This window comes from Capsicum annuum, chromosome 2 (genome assembly GCF_002878395.1).
Source record: "Capsicum annuum cultivar UCD-10X-F1 chromosome 2, UCD10Xv1.1, whole genome shotgun sequence".
In the NCBI taxonomy this organism is placed as follows: domain Eukaryota; kingdom Viridiplantae; phylum Streptophyta; class Magnoliopsida; order Solanales; family Solanaceae; genus Capsicum; species Capsicum annuum.
The window spans coordinates 130,127,268-130,149,135 of NC_061112.1; the positions used below are offsets into that span (position 1 = coordinate 130,127,268).

Sequence of the window (21,868 nt, forward strand, 5' to 3'; positions counted from 1 at the left end):
TCACACATTTTTTTTCATATTTATGACATTTTTTTTTTTGGTACTGAATATTATGAGAATATATTTTTAGTAAAATTGAATGTTATGCAAATATTGAAGAGCATGCATGATTGATCCGACATAGATATGGGGGCTAGACTAGAAGGATCAAAAAGAGATGCAAACAGTGACCAACTTTATTACTTTAATCAGTCTTACAGTATCCAAAGACTTGCAATTTGACTCAAAAAGCCAAAAAACATCTCATTAAAAGAAGAGAAAAGACTCAGGAATTTTTCTTCCTTTCTTCTTAGAGTTGGCCAATCTGATGACCAATTGCTAGGATGCTAAGGGACAAACTTTGATAATTTGTCCCTATTGAACTTTTGACATGTCGCTATTAGCCATTTTTTAAACTTTACTCACACAGATTAAGAAAAAAATATTAAAAACATAAATTTAACACAACTTTTCATTTTTACCTAAAAAAAAAACAAAACTAACCTTGTAATATTTTTTCAAAAGTTAATTGATTGTCAAATCATAAGGACAAATTTGAAAAAAAATTCAATGATTCGCTTATTTTGAAACACCAATAAATACCCCAATAATTCACTTATTCCAAAACCGAGAGAGTACTATGTACAATGTTTTTCATTCTTGTTTCGCGGTGATTCATATGAGTTGTTTAAAGAAGTTATTCTGGAGTGTTGTATATGACATTTAATGTATATGTGAACTTATTAATAATTAAAATTTAAAACGAGTTGTTTAACAAGGTTGAGAGTTGCTATAGTTTACTTGGTGAATTTCTTGCCTTTCATGATTGAGACTAGGGGTTCAAACCTCCTTTAGTGATGCATTTTATTTAAAAAACATTTTTGTTAAAAAACAAGCATACTCTTATTAATCTAGTGAAATTCTGACTGCATAAACGCACGTTATAATCTTGACAATTGTCAATAATATTTTCAAATTGGTTTTACGAGAATACTACTCCACGAACCATAGATATATTTCTTTTCTTAAAGGAAAAGTCAGTATAATGAATGCCACCAAAGATGTGGCGAAGCGGATGAGTCTGCGATGTCTCATTTCAAGTTCTGAATATGAAAAAATTCTTAGTAGAAATTGCTTTCCTCAAGTGAATTCTTGACGATATAAATTTGAATTAGTCGAATTTCAATACTTTATGAAAGAAAAAAGGGGTATAAAGAGTAGAAAAGTTAGAAAAAGGGTAAAAAGTTAATTTGGGTGAGGAAGCACATGCAGGTTTTGACCACATCTCAATCAGTGATATTCATAAGGCCGCACGTAAAATTTTTGTTTACTGCCACACGCCAATCTCACGTGTTCTTCCGCATGCGTTTCTTCTCTTTTGACTCATTTACCCTCCTAGATTTGACCACCTTATTTTACTTGAAAAACTGATTTTTTTTTTTTTTTAATTAAAGAGCCAATGGGCCACTACTTGCAGACTTGATTACTTTTTCACTTACAATTTGTTTTTATTTAAAATAAAGTTTAAGAATTTTTTTGAGTTTATAGTGTTAAATTAAGAATGTCTAAACATGTGTATTATGTGTTTTAGTCTTGCGCTTTTAAACATGTCATGTTAAAAGTTAAGATTAAAAATTATTCAAAAAAAGAAAGAAAAAAGACTTTTTTAAAAGGGATATTTTACAAAGTGTGGTTTATTTTAAAAATAATAAGACAAATATATATCTATATCTATATTTATATCTATAATATATTAAAAGTGTAAAAACCCTTAGAAAAGTGATTTGAACTTTTTGTCCTTCGTTAAAAAAAAATCTCTTTTAAACAAAACTGTCTTTTCATTATTTTTTTAATTTATTATTTAATTATTTGTTATTATATTTACTAAACTCCTAAAATATATAGTAGGAGAATTAATTAATATTTTATTTTCTACTAAATTTTCTAAAATATATGAAACTGCTAAAATATTAATTTGTGATACTAAATACTGATTATAATAAATATATTAAAAAATAAATAGAGAAGGTTTGACATTGTAGATGAATTTCTATGGTAATTTTTTTTTCCATGATTATTAGTGCATGTTACGTACGTCGCTTCTCCGAAAAAAAAAAAGGCTATTATCTGATTTGTGTTTGTACTTGACTTTAAAAAAAAAAAAAAATCCAAAACATAGGGTTTGATTATTATAAATCCTATTCGCCCAGAATTCTTATTGCTAAAGTGACCAAAACTGTTTTTTTTTTGTTTCTTTTTTTCTTCTTTGAAGTTGGTCTTTTAATGCTTCTTTATTTTTCTTCTAAATTATTATTGTGTTTTTTTTAAATATCACTCAATTAGTTCTTGTAATATTCAATTAGAAAAATACTTTTAAAATAGGACTCTATTAAGAAAATACTTTTATAAATATTGAGATGAATGTACATTAAACTAGAGCATAAACCAATTTGCCTATTGGGAGAATATGATTGATGTTATCTAACTCGATTCGATTGCATGTTTAGATTGACTGATGCTTGATTTTCTTACCCTTTGTCAGCATAATAGAATTCAACATGTGTATACACACACATATAAGAATTAGTTAGATCAAAATCAAAGTTTTGTGATCACTATTATATTATTTTTTTTATAGTTGACAGGTCGTAGATGATTATCTGTTGACTTTGAAAAATTTCTTGTGTAAAGGTTAGGTTTAATTGTATTGTTTTGATATCTTTATCATCTTATTGTTTTATTTTAATTTACAAATGCTAGATGAATGTCGGTCGTCTTTGAAATTTTTTTAGGTAAAGGTTAGATTTAATTGTATTATTGTAATATCTCTATTAGTTTGTTATTTTGTGGTAGTTTACAGTTCGTAGATGAATCTCGATCGACTTTGAGAAATTTTTGTATGTAAAATTTAAGTTTAATTGTATTGTTTTGATATCCCTTTTATCGTACTATTTTGTTGCAGTTTACAGGTGATAGATAAATGTTGGTAGACTTTGAAATTCTTTTTTCATGTAAGGGTTAGATTTAATTGTATTATTTTGATATCTCTATTATTGTATTATTTTGTTATTATTTACAGGTCGTAGATGAGTGTCAGACGACGTTGAGAATTTTTCTGTGTGTAAAGATTAGATTTAATTGTATTATCGACTTTTTAATTTTTTTTGATAAAATTAGGTTTAATAAATAAATTATCCATCTTTACAAACTCAAAAATTATTAAATTTAATTATTATATCCATCTTTATTATTTAAACAAATATATTATTTAGTGTAATGTTTGAACTCATTAAAATAAGGTTAAATTGAAATGAGTGGAGTATTTATATCATTTGATGTACATGCTGTTTTAATTTCAAGTGAAATATTGAATTTGTATTTTTAAAGTGAAATCCTCAATTTTCATTAATAGGCTTTTATAAAACTTTAATGGATTTAACGTCCAAACAAACCAACTTCGAAAAACTTTTCCAATTTTTAATTGGTATAATCTTTTGTTGTTTTGCATTATTATTCAAACAAAGCTCAACTTCTACATCTTTCTTTTTCTTTCTAATTTCAAGTTCATAAACGAGTATAATATTTCTTCCTTTTATACCAAATCCAACTTTATTAATAAATAATAGTGGTAGTATAAAGATGATCAAATAGAGAGAATAGGATGAAATGTTAGCCAGTGACATTAAAATGGGTCGTGGTCTAGTGGTGAGACTATTCTATTATTAATTAGAGGTCTTGAGTATGGAGAAAATTTTATTGGGAGCATTACCCTCAAAATAAGTCGTGTGTGATTCGAATTAATCAAAATTTTTATACATATTTCGAATTGTGAATGAAAAATAATAATAATAATAATAAAAAGAAATGTTAGCCATTGACAGGTGGGACAGTGAGCCTCCCATATTGTTGGTGGAAACATTACAAGTCCGACAATTTTGAGAGCTGACATGTCGACTAGTAGCCCTTATGATAGATTAAAAAGAATATTTCCTACTTTGACTAATTTGCCCCTTCATGGAGATGGAGGTCATCATCATCAAAGACATGTACAGTTCATGCCACGTTGGCATGATGAGGTGGAGATACTTGCTGACGTGTATGGTTAAAAAAGCTTTTGGGGTCCACAAGATATGATAGTGCTTCACTATTCATTCATTATTAAAGCAGCTAATTAAGGACGTCTTTTTGTGGCTAATTTGGTTATTTTTTCTTGTTTGTACTCCTTTACTTTCTCTATTTTTTAAGAGGAAGAACACAATACTATTACTATTATTGGCATTATCGAGAAACAACTTTTTCATTGATTTTGATTTCACTCTTAATTATGAGCTAGTCCCCTTGATCTAACATATCACTCTTAATTAACTCTTTCTTTTGTTGTTGTTGAGTTGTCTATTATGTGATTTAACGTAAAAGAAATTTAACTTTTTGTGCACATCTTTCTGTGTGCAACTTTGGATGAGAAAGACAGAAAAAATAGAAAAAGAAAAAAATTGGTGAAAATGATATCTAGCACTTAGATCTTAATCATCAACTTTGTGTAAGGTAGAAAATAGAACAAATCAAGGATAATTATAACATACTCGATGTAATTTACAAGTACGATTTGGGAGAATAATGTGTACACAATTTTATCCTTAAAGTGGAAAGAATGAATCATAAAACTGTTATAAAATAAGAAAAAATAAAGAAGAAGAGTAAAGAGAATAAAGAGAGTGATTCTTATTTCTTCTCTTAAGGGATGAGAGATCATAAGATTGTAAATACAATGAACAAAACTCCTCTATTTATAGAGAAAATTTACTCCTAGTCTGGGTAAAAGACGGATGCTTCAAATCCTAATAGATATCAAAGTAGATCTTGATAGATCTTGATAGACATTCACTATAATGTAAATACATTTATAACACCCCCCTTGAATGTCTAATTGGTAGATAATGTGTCTCGTTAAAACCTTACTAAAAAAAACTAGTAGGAAAAAAAATCTAGTGAAGGAAAAAGAGTATACATCTATAATAATACGCATTTCGGCTGCCTCATTAAAAACCTTACAAGGGAAACCCAGTAGGACAAAACCTCGTAAGGGAAAAAGAGTACAACGGGTATTAACTCCCCCTAATGAGAACATCCTTGACCTTTGCATCTCGATCTTGTGCAGCATCTTCTTGAAAGTTGCAATTGGAGAAGATTTGGTGAATAAATCAGTCACATTGTCAGTTGAACGAATATGCTGCACATTAATATCATCATTCTTTTGTAGCTCATATATGTAGAAAAGCTTTGGCAAAATGTGCTTCGTTCTATCTCTATTTATGAATCCTCCCTTAAGATGTGCTATGTATGCCGAATTATCTCTGTATAAAATTGTGGGTAGATTATCATATTTCACACCATATTTTTCTCGAATGAGATGTATCATGGACCTCAACCATACACATTCTCGGCTTGCTTCATAAATAGCTATTATCTCAGCATGATTCGATGAAGTGGCTACGATAGACTGCTTTGTATATCTCCAAGATATGACATGCCACCACATATGAACACATAGCCTATTTGAGATCGAGCTTTATGCGGGTCAGATAAGTACCCATCATCAGCATGACCAATAAGATAGGGACAACAATCTTTAGAATAAAACAAGCTCATGTGTTTTATCCCATTTTGATGTCTTATAGTAGGAGCAGAAATATACATTGCTAACAAATTGACTGAAAAGGCTATAGGCCTTGTAGTATTTGCAAGGTACATGAGTGCATCAATTGCGCTAAGATATGATACTCTATAACCAATCCAAATCGATATATTTCGAATTTCAGCAAATAATCTACTGCTTTGAAAACTCTCAAAGAGTTCCAATGATGTTCAAGCAATAAGCTTATACAATACAAGGATTATAAATAAGTTTCCGAGAAACTTTTATATGCTTCAAGTAGTTTGAATCCTTAAAAGTTTTCACATAAATTTTGTCAAGTGACAATATTCAACATTTCATGAGTAACATCTTCAAGTGTCTGGACTGCAAATCAAATAAGTTTTACGCTTACCAAAATGCATCCTTTCATGTCACTTGATAAATGTTTCTACGTTAGCATGCTTAAATAAACGTAGAATTCAGATGCTCATAATCTTTCACAATATTGTGCCAATATTGTGTCAAAGATATTTATGATATATCATTTTGTATCGATTTACAATGCGACATAACATTTTGAGATCTCATGACTTCATTTTTTTCAGGCACATGAACCTTACATAAGGTTTCATGAAGTGTTATGTCGTAGGCTCTTCAAGAGTTCATTGCTGTAACACCCCGTATTCAAGTACGTGTATGGGCGTATTCAAGTACGTGTATTGGTCTTATTTATATGGAATTATTTTTTTTTATTTTATTTATATCGCAATTTGCCCGTCGATAGTTCCATGCGAAAGTTATTGAATAAGTTTTTCAACGATATAAAGATTTCCAAAAATGGATAGGTTTTGGATATAATCGAGCACATTCAAAACTATAAAACAGTGGCCGGGATATTTGGGAATAGTAAATGTGCAGGAAAATTTCCTGCACACAAACTATTGAGGCCAGCCGAATTTTTGGATCAACATTGAACAATCGTAACTCCCTTAATATAATGAACTGGGAGAGCTGCAACCTATGAAAAGAAAGATCTTTGAGTCTTCTTTCCAATGCAATTGGTTTCATCCAAATCCAACGTCAAAGTAAGGAGTTATACTCATTTTACTTCAGCCTATCAAAATAGATTTATAGGGTCAACTTCAAACGATCATAACTCCTTGTACATGACGAACTGGGTGGCCTACTTTATATGAAATGAAAGCCCTTTGAATTATCCTTCCAACGATACCAATTTCACCCAAATACGATATCGGAGCAAAGAGTTATGGTTGATCTACTTTAGCTTATCAAAACAGTCCACCAAAGGACAGATTTGACATTATTTAAATTTTAAAGGCATTTTGGTCATTTCCTATTATATTATGGATGGGAATATGTGTATATATATATGTATATGAGTTCAAAAACTCATTTTCATCATCAATCATTGAGTAAGAACAAACCCTAGCCAAATTTGACCTTTAAATTACTTTTGATTCGACCATAGAAATTCCAAAGTAATTCGATAACTGCGTTTGTCATCTCGAGAGCTTCGAACAACACCTATTATTTGTGCAAACAGGATTGCATAATCAAGAGGTGAATTCTAAGGTATGAATATTGTTTGCCTTTGTTCTTTTCCATATGTATATGTGTGATAGAGGATTATATGTATTGGTTGTTATTGAAAGGTGATGGAAATAGGGTTATGGATTATTTTGCATGGTTTGGTTGTATTGAATTGTGGAAGGTGGATATGGTAATTGAGTTATGGAAGGTGGATATGGTGATATACTATTGAATTGATGATTATTTATGTCTATGGCTCAATTTGGTTTAATGGATTGGTTGGAGGATAAATGAATTCAAACTTGATATTGGAGGATGTTGTATGAATATGCATGGTATGTGAATGTAATTGGAGTATAAGAGAGTTAAAGTGACACCCTTTATGGTATAATTAAGGCTTACTACTTAACCACTAGTTTGGTGAATTCAAATAGTTGAATTGTGACGTTTGGTTGCTAATACTAGATTGCTATATATGTTCATTGTAGATAAGTAATTCGAAAAGACGGGAAGTCCATTTGGGACTAGTATTGAAGGTTGACAGTCAGGTATGTAAAGCATACTCTATACCATATCTTTAGCATGAAAGTGAACAATTGTTCTATTAAGAAAGTTTTCAAAGTTATTTAGTAACACGTGATCCATAATGGTTTTGTATGATGTCCTACGTTACCAATGAACTTGTTTCCACCCTACAAGATGTCAAGACATTCCAATAATTATTTGTTTTCCAAATCTTACATGTTTATTGCACTAATGAATGTCAGAAGGTATCCGGTTACTCAAACAAGATCCATGTGCTATTAATAACTCCAAAACGTTTCATTGATATACCAATAAGTTCCTATTTCATTGTTATGGCATTGATGACTCTAAAACACTTTATTGATGTGCCAATGAGTTCTTACTTCATTGTTATTGGATTGATGGTCTATTTATATATCTCTTATTAATGTATCATTGTTTCAAAGTATCAAAAATGCAGTGGCGACCGAAATAACAATCTCAAAGATTAATTGAACTAAGTGATGGAAGTTCTCTCTTATCGGGTGGTATCCCAGGGGCATAAGTCTATCATGGGTCGATCCCTATTTATGTGTTTATGGGTGGTATCCCAGGGGCATAAGCTTATCATGGGTCGATCCCAGTTGATATGTACCGGAGGCAACCTAATGGTCACAGTACAGCACAATAATGATTACAAAGATGATAAGAACGAAGGTAAAGTAATTGAATAAATATAATGTACAGGTTGTCACAAGTTCTAGTAAGTGTGGTCCACTCTTATTACGATTTAGTCACTTGTTTCTGATTTCTATTGAGCTCCTATATCATATGTGATTATCTACAGGTTTACATACTCAGTACATATTTCATACTGACGTCCCCCACGGGGGACCTGCATTTCATGTTGCAGGCATAGGTATCTCAGCTCATACACCGCACAAGTAGGAGTCAGGATCTCCAGCTGCTTTTGGTGAGCTCCAGTTTGCTTCGGGGCTTTCCGTGTCATATCCAGTCACTTTTAGTATTGTATAGAAGTTAGTTATACGGCGGCGTGTGTCCCGACCTTAGTTAAACTCTGTGTATTGTCTAGAGGCTTTGTAGACCTAATGTACAGTCAAGGTGGTGTTTTGTTAATAGACGTGATGGCTCCAACGGCCAAGTATTATATGTACATATATAGGTGTGCTCGAGCTTATACAGGTGATTATTTTCTTTTATATGTGACATGATGCTGTCCGAATTTCGGATTGTCATAGAGGTATGCATGGGAAGTATAAGGTTATGAGCTGGTTCTCCCGGGCCTCCTCGGTTACGGGTGCCAGTCCGTCCTAATAGGATTTGAGGCGTGACAATTGCCTTCTTATTATGATTATTTGCTCCTTATTTTTTAAGGCCTATTTTATTTGGAACCGATTAGTCTACCACACTTCACGCATGCATAGACTCTGTCCTTTAGGAACACAAAATAAGAGCATTTGCGCTTTATATAAGATGCTTTCGATATTTGACTTGAATTATCTTTTGGATGAGGATATGGTGATAATTTCTAACATATTCCATAGCGCTTATAATCTCCCCCTTATGTTAGGAAAACTAACATACATCCTCTACTTCTTTGAGGAATCCATCTTTGTGTATTATGGTATATTCATTAATCGTATACCGCACATCAAAATTATTAGATGATATAATTGGTTCCCGACCTTGAACCTATTGAGAGAGAAGAAATAATCATAATTTATTGGTCTAATGCATATAAGTATTATTGTATGCAACCTACCACATTTCAGATCAACACATGAAACTTTGTTCTCATTAGCGATGATTTAACTATTTATTGAAGGCATTCAATGTCAAACCATCATCATTAAGATAACTTCTTGATTGCACAATTTAAAAATTATGTTCTTAACTCAATTTTGTTGAGCAAGCAACTTTATGAATGTCAAACTGCAGGTTGACAATGGATGTACATGTGATTATCTTATTGATACATCTTTTCAACATATCACGTGATAAGTGAACAGGCCCCTATTCACCTTTTATAATTTTCAGATTTGAAAGGATCCAATCCCAATATTATTTGGTCCAACCAACTTGTCATGAGAACAAATGACATAAACAATTCTTGAAGAATCTTCTAGTTCTTCAATACATACACATCTTCGAGATGTCACAATCGTTCATATCAATTTATGAACTTTTGTTCTAGTAAACTCCAAGTTTACCATGACATGTACTTTTTCTTTAGTAAATTTCAGATTTACTATTACATAGATAATTTTCAGATTTACTACTTCAGAAGTAGATTTCAAAATTATTCAACCCCTTTCGGAGTTGAGTTGTGATATAATCACAATCAAGTGCACGTTTGCACTAATAAGTTTCTCATTCCCCAGGAATGAAATATAATCGTGCCTTAAGCCTATCAAATTATGATAGCTTATAACCTCTTTCAAGATTTTGCTATTTCAGAAGCAAATCGAGGCTACATATGATGTAGAGAATTTTTCTTTAGCATATCTTATAATCATATAAGCGTGTGAAAATATCACCACTTTTGATGATCATTATTATATTCGTGCATTCAATCACTCGTCTTCTTTCAGACATATTATGCACTGCTGCCACATACACTTCAAGAATGAAGTAAGTTGTCATATTTCAGACTTATCATATATTGCTACCACATTCACTTCATGAAATGGAGCATATTCAATGGGTCGAATTTCATGACTTTTCACCCAATATCCATTATTTTGCCTTAGCCATCACAATATCATCAATATGGTGTATTGAGATTCAAACTCAATATTTTATCCATATAAAGGAGTCTTAGGCATAAATCAATGGACTTGAACCCAAATATTATCATCCCTTTTGATAATATTGTTTTTGATGAATGAATTTAAAACATAAATGGTTCCAAACTAATTATTTTTTCTCAAATCTAACAATAATTATATCATTAATAGAAAAATACAAATAGCATAAGGAATTACTAACCTTGACCTTTAGATTTATAATCTCACCTTATTTGGCAGAGTCTCGTGCTGATAACGTGTTATAAAATAAGAAAGAATAAAGAAGAAGAGTAAAGAGAATAGAGAGAGTGATTCTTATTTCTTCTCTTGAGGGATGAGGGATCATAAGATTGTAAATACAATGAACAAAACTTTTCTATTTATAAGGGAAATTTACTCCTAGTCTGAGTAAAAGACGAATGTTTCAAATCCTAATAGATATCAAAGTAGATCTTGATAGATCTTGATAGACATTCACTATAATGTAAATACATTTATAACAAAAACCAAAATTTTGTGAAAATTCATTAATGTTTAGCAGATTTACAAACTTGTTTTGGTTATAAATACAAAAAATTAGACTAGTCAGAGAGGCAGGTCATGATCTAGTAGTAGTGGAAGATTCAAAAGGGGACTAAAGGAGAAAACTTTTGTTTTTTCACAAAGAGGGACCATCACATGTCTTCTTGATATATGAGGTTTTGTGATGATACTACACCCTAAGGCCACAACTAATGTTCTTTCCTCACCACCCATTTTTCGATCAGTTCTTTTCATATGTGTAGAGAGTTCAGTACTCACATTGAAGCTCAAACTAATACGGATCGTGCATTGTAGGATTCATTTTGGAGGTGCCGCTCCCAACAAGATTTTCTCTCAATACCCAGGACGCGAACTCATCGAAACCTCTGATTAAGGATGGAGTAATCTCATCACTCCACAACTCATGTTACATATATATAACCTTCATAGAAAAAGAGATTTATTACCTGGAAAAAAAACCCAGATTACTTATTCAACAAATAAAATGATATAAAAAAGTGCATACTATTCATGAATACTAGTATGTGTGTACCATAGTCAATATGTAAGCAACTCATCTAAAATTTATTATTTGTATGTCATATTGGAATCTTCTATACTGCCATCTTTACTATATGTCAAAATTCTTTCACATAAGACTCTTAATTCTATAATGCACCACATAAAAGTGCAGGATCTAGTCACACAAACATAATTCTCTTGTTCTAGCTTTTTATCTCCAATTATTCAGTGTGTGTAACCATACCCAAAAGGGGGGGAAACGAAAAAGATATTATTCTTCATAAACAACTTTTAAGACAATGTATTTGGAAAATTTCTCCTTGAAGAAGTATATATCAAGTTGCTGGAGAAATAGTGAGACTTTTTGACATAAAAGGAAGACAAGACAAGAGGCTATTCCAAGTTAGACAGAGAAGCACAAGAGTTATTGGATTGGGCCAGATAAACTTTGATTAGGAAAGAGATCTTTACCCAAATAGCCTATTGTAGTTTCATTTTTTTTTTTTGTTAGTATACATAGATTATACATTATTATACATATATTATATTTCTGCTGTATTTTTAATTTATGCGGTTGAGACTTGAGTGAGCAACTACTCGGTTTTATTCTTCGTTAGGGCGGAAAGGGACCTGCCAGGGCCTATGCCATGTAGTAATTTGCATCCACAAATAAAGTGGGATTTCAAACTTGTATATTTAATTGGGCCTGTATACTGGAACCTTATATTCTGATATTTGTATGTTGTACTCTACAATTTCATTGCTTGTACATTTCATTTTTCTTGCTGTATCAATTTGTGTCACGTACAAATAAATAACGAGTACGAATGTGATAAAACAAGACTAGCTGCACAAACCAACATTTACTAGAGCTGACAAAAAAGGGCAGCCCGGCATTTTTATAAGAGGATGTTATCACAGCTTGATCACATGGAGGCAATTTTACTAGCTACTTCAAGGTTCCGTAGGAGAGATGCAATAAGAGGACTTCACATGGGTTATCAATCCTAAGTAATACTCTCGTCTAAGCACACTAGACTTCGAAATTCTAATGGAATTAGGTTAATGTTGGCATGATCTCATCCATTTACTAATGTCAAAAAAATAACAAATAATTCAATTATGACATCATATTGTTGATAATATTGTAATTCGAATTATGACCTCCTGACTATTATATTATTATTTAGGTAAAAACGAAATTATGACTAGTTAACAACTTGAAGCATTTTTCGCAACAAAGATTCAAGCACTAGAACTGTTTCTTTCATGTTTTAGGTACTTTAACAGTACTTGCTTCTTTCTTGTTCTTTTCTTCCTGTTTTAGACAAACAAAAGAGGCTATTTGAAAAAAGAAACCTAACGTCTAAAGAAATCTTCTAAAATGTCATATATTTTTTTTTTTTCCATCCGGTGTTCGGTGGCCGTTTGCAGGGCCATTAAGGTGGCAGCGCTACCAACAGAGTTTTCTCCACATCCAACTCGGCCCATTAAGGTGACAGTGCTCCCAACAGAGTTTTCTCCATACCCAGGATCGAGTCGGCCTATTAAGGTGACAGCATTCCCAACAGAATTTTCTCCATACCCAGCATCGAATCCTCGATCTCTAGTTAAGGATGGAGTAGCTTCATCCACTGCATCACAACTTATGTTAGTCTAAAATATCATACTAGATACTACCTACCATGTGACCATGCATCCATAAAATTTAAATTTTAGTCCACTTCAATTTTATCCAAACAGTTGTGAATCCATATTTATGAAGTGGACTATTTCACTTTCTAGTTAAAAAAAAAAAAAAAAAGGCAAAATGACCTTTTAAACCCCTGTACTATGTCAGTTTTATAAGTTGGACACTTCTATTTACATGTTTGTTATCTGGTGAACCCACTAAAAATCAACATTTTAAACCTTTTTTTGATGAGTGTAACACACTCTCCCCCACATCAGCTGTCACGCCTGCCATGTCTGCCACATCATTTAAAAAAAATATTATATTAAATTCCAAGTCATTTTTAAAATGCTAGATGACAAATTAAATATTAAATTATTTTAATTAAATAAGAAAAAATTATAAATTGTAGAAAAATTTGAATAATCATGTTTTTATTTTTTCTCACAAATTAAACATCAAATCCATTCCAAATAATGGGGACGGGTTGGGGTGAGGGTGGGGAAGGGCTGGACGGGTGTTGGGGTGGGGTGGGGAAGCTGGGGACGGGCTGGGGTGGGGAGGGAAAAATATATTTTTATTTTTTTAAAATTTTTAAAAATATTTTTAAATTAAAAAAGATGGAGGAAAAAAAGGACCCTTTTTTATTTTTTTTTAAATTTTAAAATTATTTTTAAAATTTTAAAAATATTTTAAAATTATTTTTAAATTTTTAAAAATATTTTTAAATTTAAAAGGATGGACGAAAAAAAGGACCCTTTTTATTTATTTTTAATTATTTTAATATAAAATTGACCAAAAATTGACCCCCACTCGCACCCCTAGGCGAGTGGCTATATTCTCTTTATCCTAGTCACCATGACCTTGTCACATAGGCAAGGTCAACGGTTAAAAGGTGCAAAATGTTGCTTTTTGATGATTTCAAGGGTTCAGATGACAAACATATAAGTAGAAGTGTCCAACTTACAAAATGACACAGTACAGGTGTCCAGAAGGTCATTTACCTCAACAACAATGAAATTCTATAAAGTAGGTTTAAGGAGGATAGAGTGTACATAGATTTATCCCTACCTCGTGTTGTTTTTGAAAGAATGTTTAAAGAAAACCTCAATAGATATTTCCCTTTTTTTTAAAACGCGTATTGAATTATAATCAAACCTCGATTTTTGTTGCTTTCTACTACTTCTTGTACTCCAGTTATTGTATTATTCCATTGTAGTTATTGTTCAACATATTTTGTTGTGCTTCAACTTTAATTACTTCATTTGATGCGTTCTTTCTTAAATCGATGATATAAAACCTACATTCACTCTATCCTTCTAAGACTCAAACGAACTTTATCATAATAATGAAAGGTGGGAAGGATAGATAACCTGATGAAAAGGTGTGATTATTTATACAATAGAAAACAAAAAAGTGCATTAAATCAACTAATAAACTGAAACAAAATAGAAAACTATTCCCCATGTATAAGGCCAAGGCCCTAGGTAGTAGTACAAGATGATTCCAACATATGCCACGAGAGGAGACTAGACATGTCCATTTCAACTTCTGTCAAATAAAAACACACACAGAGCTCCTATTTCCAACTTGTGTTCTGTGTGTACTTCAAACAAAGCTCAAGATACAGACAACCTCCCTACCCCCCCCCCCCCCCCTCCCAACCTCTCTGACCTCAGTCTTTGCTGCACCATTTCAGCAGAGTCCCTCAGCTCATCTCTCTATCCCAAATTCCAAAGCTCCTCTCTTTTTTCAGAATCTTGAAGAACCTCTAAAAACTAGTACTGTAGTACATTAACAGTATATTCCCAAGTTCTTGATTTTTTTTATGTTGGTGAGAAGTTTGCATTTTTAGCCATTCTTGATTTGTGGGGTTTGAAGAAAAACATGGCAGAAGAAGAGGGGTGGGGTTGGGCACCATCACCAACAGGTTCACCAATGTACTTAACAAAAGATGATCATTGGACTCATTTTGACAACTCTGTTAATGCTGTTTCTTTTGGTTTTGTTGCCACTGCTATACTTATCTCTATGTTCCTTATCATGGCTATCTTTGAGAAGTTTCTCAGACCACCCTCGCCGGAATTGACTCCCTCCGGCCACCGTCGACATGGTGATGTTGAGTCTCAGTTAGGGTTCAACCCTAAACTTGGCTATCCTACACCCAAAGTAAGTGTCTTCAGTTTTATTCTTTTCTGTAATTCAACCAGTAAAGTTGATGTAATGTGATCAGCAGGTAGTAGAAAGGCTGCGTGCAATGGACCTTGTGGTCCGGCCCTTCCTTGAACCCGCATATGGCGAGAGCATTTATTGCACCGGGCTGGCCTTTTATGTTCTTCTGCTATATGTCAGTTGGATTATTTCTTGTTGCATTGACAAATTTGGGGTTTTTTCAATTAGCATCTGAATTTTCAGTGAAGTTTTTGCATTGTAGCTAATGTTAATTGTGAATTAGTATGGGAAATGGGGATTTGGAAGTTGACGTTTAACCTTTCTTGTTTGGATTTTACATGAGTTGTTAGTATTTTGCTTTTTTTGTTTGTTAGAAAGATTATTTACACAATATATGCCAATGTATTTAATTTATTCTTTTCTTTAGTCATGTAGGTTTACTTTCCTCTGTGTTTGCAGAATATCTGTTAGTATTGCAATCTTTAATTTGTGTTCCTGTTTATTAGAGTAAAAATTCTGTTCCATCTAGGAAATTGTCATACAACCCTTTCGATATTATTCCATTCCAAGTCATTCCGATACCTCCTAAGGAAAATCTCGAGTTTGAATCCTTTCCTTATTACTGATTAAATTCCATATATAGTTGATACCTCTGTTGCCATTTTTAGTCACTTGGTAAAGAATTCTTGAGTTCTTTTTACATCCTTTTTGTTATTTTTTTTTAATATTAATTTCTTTCCTTTATTCTCTTTTTATTTATTAAAATATTCCATCTATTTTCTCACCTTTTCAAACTCTTCTTTATTTTTTGTGGTGGGGGATGGGCTAAGGTAAATATCCCATTAGTTTTTGCAGAAACAGTAGGATATATTGACTGATTTTCTCCAAGACTACTGTCACTGAGAGCATTTCATAGGTTGGACATGGGCTTACTGACATTAATATGGAATAACTTAATCATTAAAAAAGGATTAAAAAGAAATTGCTACTACTTTCCAGCAGAAACCCAAGTTGTGAAGCTTATAAAACTTTTTCTAAGATGAGAAACAAGATTTTAAGATTATAAAACTATACATTAGCATGTGCATATTCCTCATATTGTGATACACAAGAAAACACTCTCATTAATTTTGTGTTTGAACAATGGCCCTGGCCCCTCTCCCATTTAAGAAGTTAGCTTTTCAGTTGGTCCCCCTTTAATAAGATCTGGGACTTTATGCCTGCCTACTTGTTTGTTTTTTTTGCTATATGAGTACTATATTAAGCCTTTGCCCCACTCCTTGTACATCATCTCCATTAAATATCCCATCACCACCAATGTTAATGATGTCCTCCATGAAATTCTCCTGGACTGGAAACAGGTTGCCACCCCTGAGAAAATCTTTGTTTTTCTTTTATACTATATCCAATTCATATTATTTTATCTTTGGAGGTTCTTGCACACCCCTTATGAAAGATATTTAATAGTCTTAATAGTTAAGGTGTTTATTTTAAACCAAAAAAATAAAGAAGAAAAGGTATTTGTTTAAACTACCATTTACCTCTCGTAAGCCGAAGGTATACTGAAAACAACCTCTCTAATGTGCAAAGGTAATGGTGAGGTCTGCACACATCCTAGTTCCTACCCTCCCCAGATCCCACTTGTGACTATGTTGTTATTGTTGTTGCTTGTTACCTCTCGTTAAATATCTCACTTAATTAGAACATCTCTTATTGGGGCAATAATATAGGTAGATTTGGCCTCAAAGCATTGGTCTAGTAGTAAGAGCACCATTTGTGATGTGTGGGTTAGAAGACAACTTGGTATTTTGTGGAGATAGAAGAGGGGTGAACTCATAATCCTCCGAGTTTTGAACCGTGCAACACTAACCCCTTGACATTTCTCAGTTATAAAAAGAGACCATATAGATATATTTGGAAAAAGAAAGTAATAAATGAATGAATGTGTGTCTAGAGTGCCAAATAATTAAAATTAATTTAGTTTAACAAAACAACTAATATTTGGAATGGAGGAAGTTATGTCTTCTTCCCACCCTGTATTACATGTAACTAAAGACAAATAGCTTCCTTTTGCTGTCATAACTAACAATCTTCGTAGCAAAATATATTTTTTATTTTGCTTAAAGTTAACACTTCTGGTTAGTTAGCTTGCTGCTTTGCTTAGGGACCTTAAACATATCTGCAATGAGATTTTTTCCCAATCTCTTCTCCTAGTATGAAAGCGATTTATATTTAACCATCGAAGTTTTTCCTGTACTGGGAACTTTGTCCTCTTTTTCTTTATCCTGGTGCCTTTCCGGTGTATGTTCTTGGTGCCTGCTAATACTTCTTACAGATGGACAAACAGGCTTGACATGCTAAACCTGGCTCATGTTTAGATACTAAGTAGGCGTTTGGATATAGATTTGTCTGAAATTTGGAAAAGAGAGTTATTGAAGTTGACGTTGAAAAATGATATTTGGAAGTTGAATTAGTGTTCGAACTTGCATTTCACTTGAAAAAACGTTAACAGTAGTATGAATGGGAAAAGATTTTTCACTTGAGAAACTGACTTGACTTTTTGTGGGGGGTGGGGAAATTTTATGTGCTGGAAGGCACTCATTGCTACCCACATTTATCTCTCATAAAATAAAACATTCAGCCTGGATTCCACCAACCAAACATAATGTGAAATGTAATGGAATCATAGATGAACATGTACAATTAACCTGGAAAATAAAATATAGAAAGCTAAAGTGAGTTAAGGTAACATATTGTATTATCATAGTGATGATGTTCAGAGTTAGGTTGATCTACAATTATTGTGTTTTAGTGCTCAATAAAGCAAGAACACCATCAAATAATATAGCTATGAGTTAATTGTTTTGGTTGGCATTCAGATTATCCTTTGTAAGACTTGGATGTTCATCTCATCTTGTTCCTTGCTTCTAGCAGAAAATGCACATATACATATACAAGATCAAACACCTTGTCCCTCTTGGATAATGTAAACTAAGAATGGGAAAATCGTAAAATCACAGTAATTTGGTTTGTTGATAGAGATTTTCAAAAAGAATACTACGATGTGATTATCAGTTTGTTTATAAAGTGAACTTTTTAAAATGTGACCATGTCTTGTATCAGCTGCAGTTTGATCTAAACCTCCTCTTAGTCATCTAGTTTACTTTCACTATTACATGGGCTTGAGAGCAATCCTCGGAAATATGTTATTGATTAGTATTGAATCTTCAATGAAGGTAACACATGAATAACATGTTAAAACATTTGATTGCTTCAGGTATCTACAACAAAGGCCAGAGAAGTTTCAGTCTTAATGCCAGGAAATGACATGCCAACTTTTATTGCTCATCCAGCTCCTGTACCTTGTCAACCGGAACGCAATCCATGGCCTTCCCATCAGCAGAATTCTTTACCCTGTGTCATAAACTCCAATTCAAATTTGCCGTCCTAGCTCTTCTTTAACTTGATGGTGCAAAATATCGGGAATGCCAGTTTTATGGAATTATGAAGGGTACCTGAGCATGTATTTTGAGTTTCCCAGTTGGGATTTTGGTTAATGTACATAGGATTTAGACATTGATTTCTCAGCTGGTTAACACTTTTCTGTACCCAAAGCTTCAGTAAAGAAATAGCTAAAGAGGTTTTAGCTTGTCAATGTGTTCCACTCTCCAGCATCGAAGTGTTCAAATAATCGAAGTACAAGTTTTATTTGCAGTAGGGTTTGACTAGCTCGCGCATTATCACACATTCCACACTTACCGCTAGACTAAAGTCCCAATGGCTTCAATATCTTCGTATTCATATGATGAATGTGACATTATTTCAGTGTTTATTCTCTTGCATTTCCTTCTTTTTCATTAGCCGTATCATTAGAAGATTAATCTTCGAACAGAGCTGGCCTATGACCAGAGTGGATGGAATGTAACATTACTATGGACTAGTGCTTCTACAACAATTAAACCTCAATTCTAAAGTTATTATTGGGGTTTACAAACAAATCCCCACTTTTCATTTTACTACTTTTTCTCTTAACCTGTAAAAGTTCTCTACATCTTCTACAGACATACTAATGGTGCAACAAGAATAAAAGGAAGATGTAGTTCTCGAGTTTTTTCCCTTTTCGTAACATTTTACACTTTTACTAGGTGAAATTATAAGATTGCTAATTACTATTACTTTTATTTTTCACTTGGCATGGCGCCGAGGTTCTCAAATACAAAATTTATAGCTCCTTTTTAACTTAAATGTATAAAATTTTAGTCTAAAATCATCAATTGCAAAAAGAGGGACAACCCGGTACGCTAAAGCTCCCGCTATACGCAGGGTTTAGAGAAGGGTTCACCACAAGGGTGTATTGTACGCAGCCTTACCTTGCATTTTTGCAAGAGGTTGTTTTCAAGAATTGAACCCGTGATTTTCTGATCGCATGACAACAATTTTATCATATACTCCAAGGCTCCCCTCCAAAAATCATCAATTGCAAACAATTTGGTATTCTCAATTTCACATTGGATTCCTCGTTCAATTTTCCTAGCTAGCTAGCTTTATACATAATAATAAGTTAAAATTCGTGACAAACATCGACAACAAAACATCGTCTAGGTTCTTTTAACATTAAAACATCTTGTTTCAACATTTGAAACCATATAATTTTTACACTATAAATACATAGCTAAGTGTCCATAATTTTTCAAGCAAAAGCAAGAAATTCACAGCACTTGAATTCGGATTTGATTAAATGGCTCTAAGTTTGTCAACTCCAATGCTTGTTGTCTGTTTGACAATTTTAATTGCTGTTGTTGTAGCCCAATATGGCGATGATCCCGGTAGCGGTACCGACATGCCGCCGAATATGCCTGGCATGGCTGGTGGCCCTGTTCCCTCAACTAATTTGGCTTCTGCTAATTCTTCTCCCATCCCACTCATCACCATCCTTTGTTTTCTTCTTTCCTTCTTCCTTATCAGGAAGAGGCCTGTTTAAGTTGAGATTTGCCTTAATGCTTTTCGTTTCTTTTTTCCCTCTATTTAGTGTATAATAATAATCTCAAATAAGATGTATTAGTAATAACTGTATTATTGATGCGAGTATTAGTAATGCTGGTATTAGTTATACAAACATGATTTTGTTACAGACTGTTTGATTTAATGTATTAAAAATAATACATAATTTTTATAAAAAAAAATATTTATTTATTAAAATACTCTTCTTTGTATCCTCTCTTTCAAGCTGAGAAGCAACAACAGCTGCTGTTCAAAAAAACCCAAGGACGCATTCATGGAGTTTTAAGTTGGAGAAATGAGTACTTGAGCCTTCAATGTTATTCATATAAGTACGTCAGCCACTTATACTTGTATAGAATCTATATATAATAATAAGGGACACATTGGAGGAGGCTGATGTGGCACCTCTCAGTGATCTCCATTTGAATTTATCCTTTTTCTCTTTTTTTTTTTTAAAGCATTTTTCTTGATTTTATTACATTTTTAAATTAATTTCTGCTACTAATTATATACCTATCAATTAATTAAAGTCTATAATATAACATTCAATGTCCTAATGAATTCTCACTTCTCATTCCATACCACCTTAAATTTCAACAATTATAACGTTAATATAATGCTCTAATGAATTCTCACTTCTCATTTCATGAACCCACCTTAAATTTCAACAATTATAACGTTAATACAATTATACAACATTATTAATATAATAATAAAAACAACAAACTCAAAAGAAAATGATAGGACACTTTTCTCTGAACAAGAATACTATTTATTTTTTCTTCTTTTTTAACATTATTATTACTATTATTATTATTATTATTATTATTATTATTATAAAATGATAATTTCATCTAATATTTAAGTTTTTTTCCCTTTTTATATTTAATTGGAGGCTGCTAATGTGCATCTCTCAATAGTTTCCATTCTCATTTTTCTTTTTTTCTCTTTTTTTTTTTTTAAATTTTTCTTAAAAATTATAATCATATATAACCTGAAAATGTATGTCAAAAGTCATTTCTTTTGCAATTACTTAACGTTTACTACTCATCTTTACTACCTACAATTATTATATGCAATTAATAATAATTATAACAATAAGTGTTACTGTTCTTTATAACAATAAAAATGCTTAGGATTCATTGCAATGAGCTGTAAATATACTAAAACGGAGGACTTACATTAGATAAAATTTTAATTTCTCTGTTTTTTTTTAACCAATAAAGATCTTTCTATTGCTAATTCATAAACCATTCATAATAATTGAATTTTGATAAATTGTACAGAGTGACAAATTCCATTTCTTATGTCAGGTTTGGATAAAAAAAATTTCATATCCTTCATCTTCTTGTAATTTGTTTTTCTTAGAACATCATTACTTTAATGTAATTAAATTTACTTTAATACAACGGCGGTAGATTTAAAATTTTCACTTCGAAAATTTAAAAAATAAAAATGCAATGCATATGATTTAAATTTGAAACCTCAAGGAGAATTTTGTAC

The 21,868-nt window shown here is 32.2% G+C and overlaps 1 protein-coding gene across 2 annotated transcripts; it reads left to right on the top strand.

Annotated features, from left to right (window-relative positions):
• The first annotated feature begins 14,617 nt into the window (after positions 1 to 14,617).
• On the top strand, positions 14,618 to 19,079 carry LOC107859420. 2 transcript variants are annotated; one of them, XM_016704428.2, is made up of 3 exons: positions 14,618 to 15,361; positions 15,429 to 15,539; positions 18,642 to 19,079. In XM_016704428.2, exons 1-3 carry the CDS (start codon positions 15,080 to 15,082, stop codon positions 18,813 to 18,815), a joined length of 567 nt encoding a protein of 188 aa, XP_016559914.1. In that variant the 5' UTR covers positions 14,618 to 15,079; the 3' UTR covers positions 18,816 to 19,079. The 2 variants fall into 2 exon arrangements, with proteins under 2 accessions (XP_016559914.1, XP_016559915.1); XM_016704429.2 differs by lacking the exon at positions 15,429 to 15,539 and having other exon boundaries at positions 14,632 to 15,361.
• The last annotated feature ends 2,789 nt before the right edge of the window (positions 19,080 to 21,868 follow it).

Excerpts from the sequence above, each read along its gene's own strand:
- LOC107859420 (XM_016704428.2), top strand. The coding sequence starts at position 15,080 with ATGGCAGAAGAAGAGGGGTGGGGTTGGGCACCATCACCAACAGGTTCA. Across the intron at positions 15,362-15,428 it reads TTGGCTATCCTACACCCAAA|GTAGTAGAAAGGCTGCGTGC; the intron begins GTAAGTGTCTTC and ends TGTGATCAGCAG. Across the intron at positions 15,540-18,641 it reads TTTATGTTCTTCTGCTATAT|GTATCTACAACAAAGGCCAG; the intron begins GTCAGTTGGATT and ends TGATTGCTTCAG.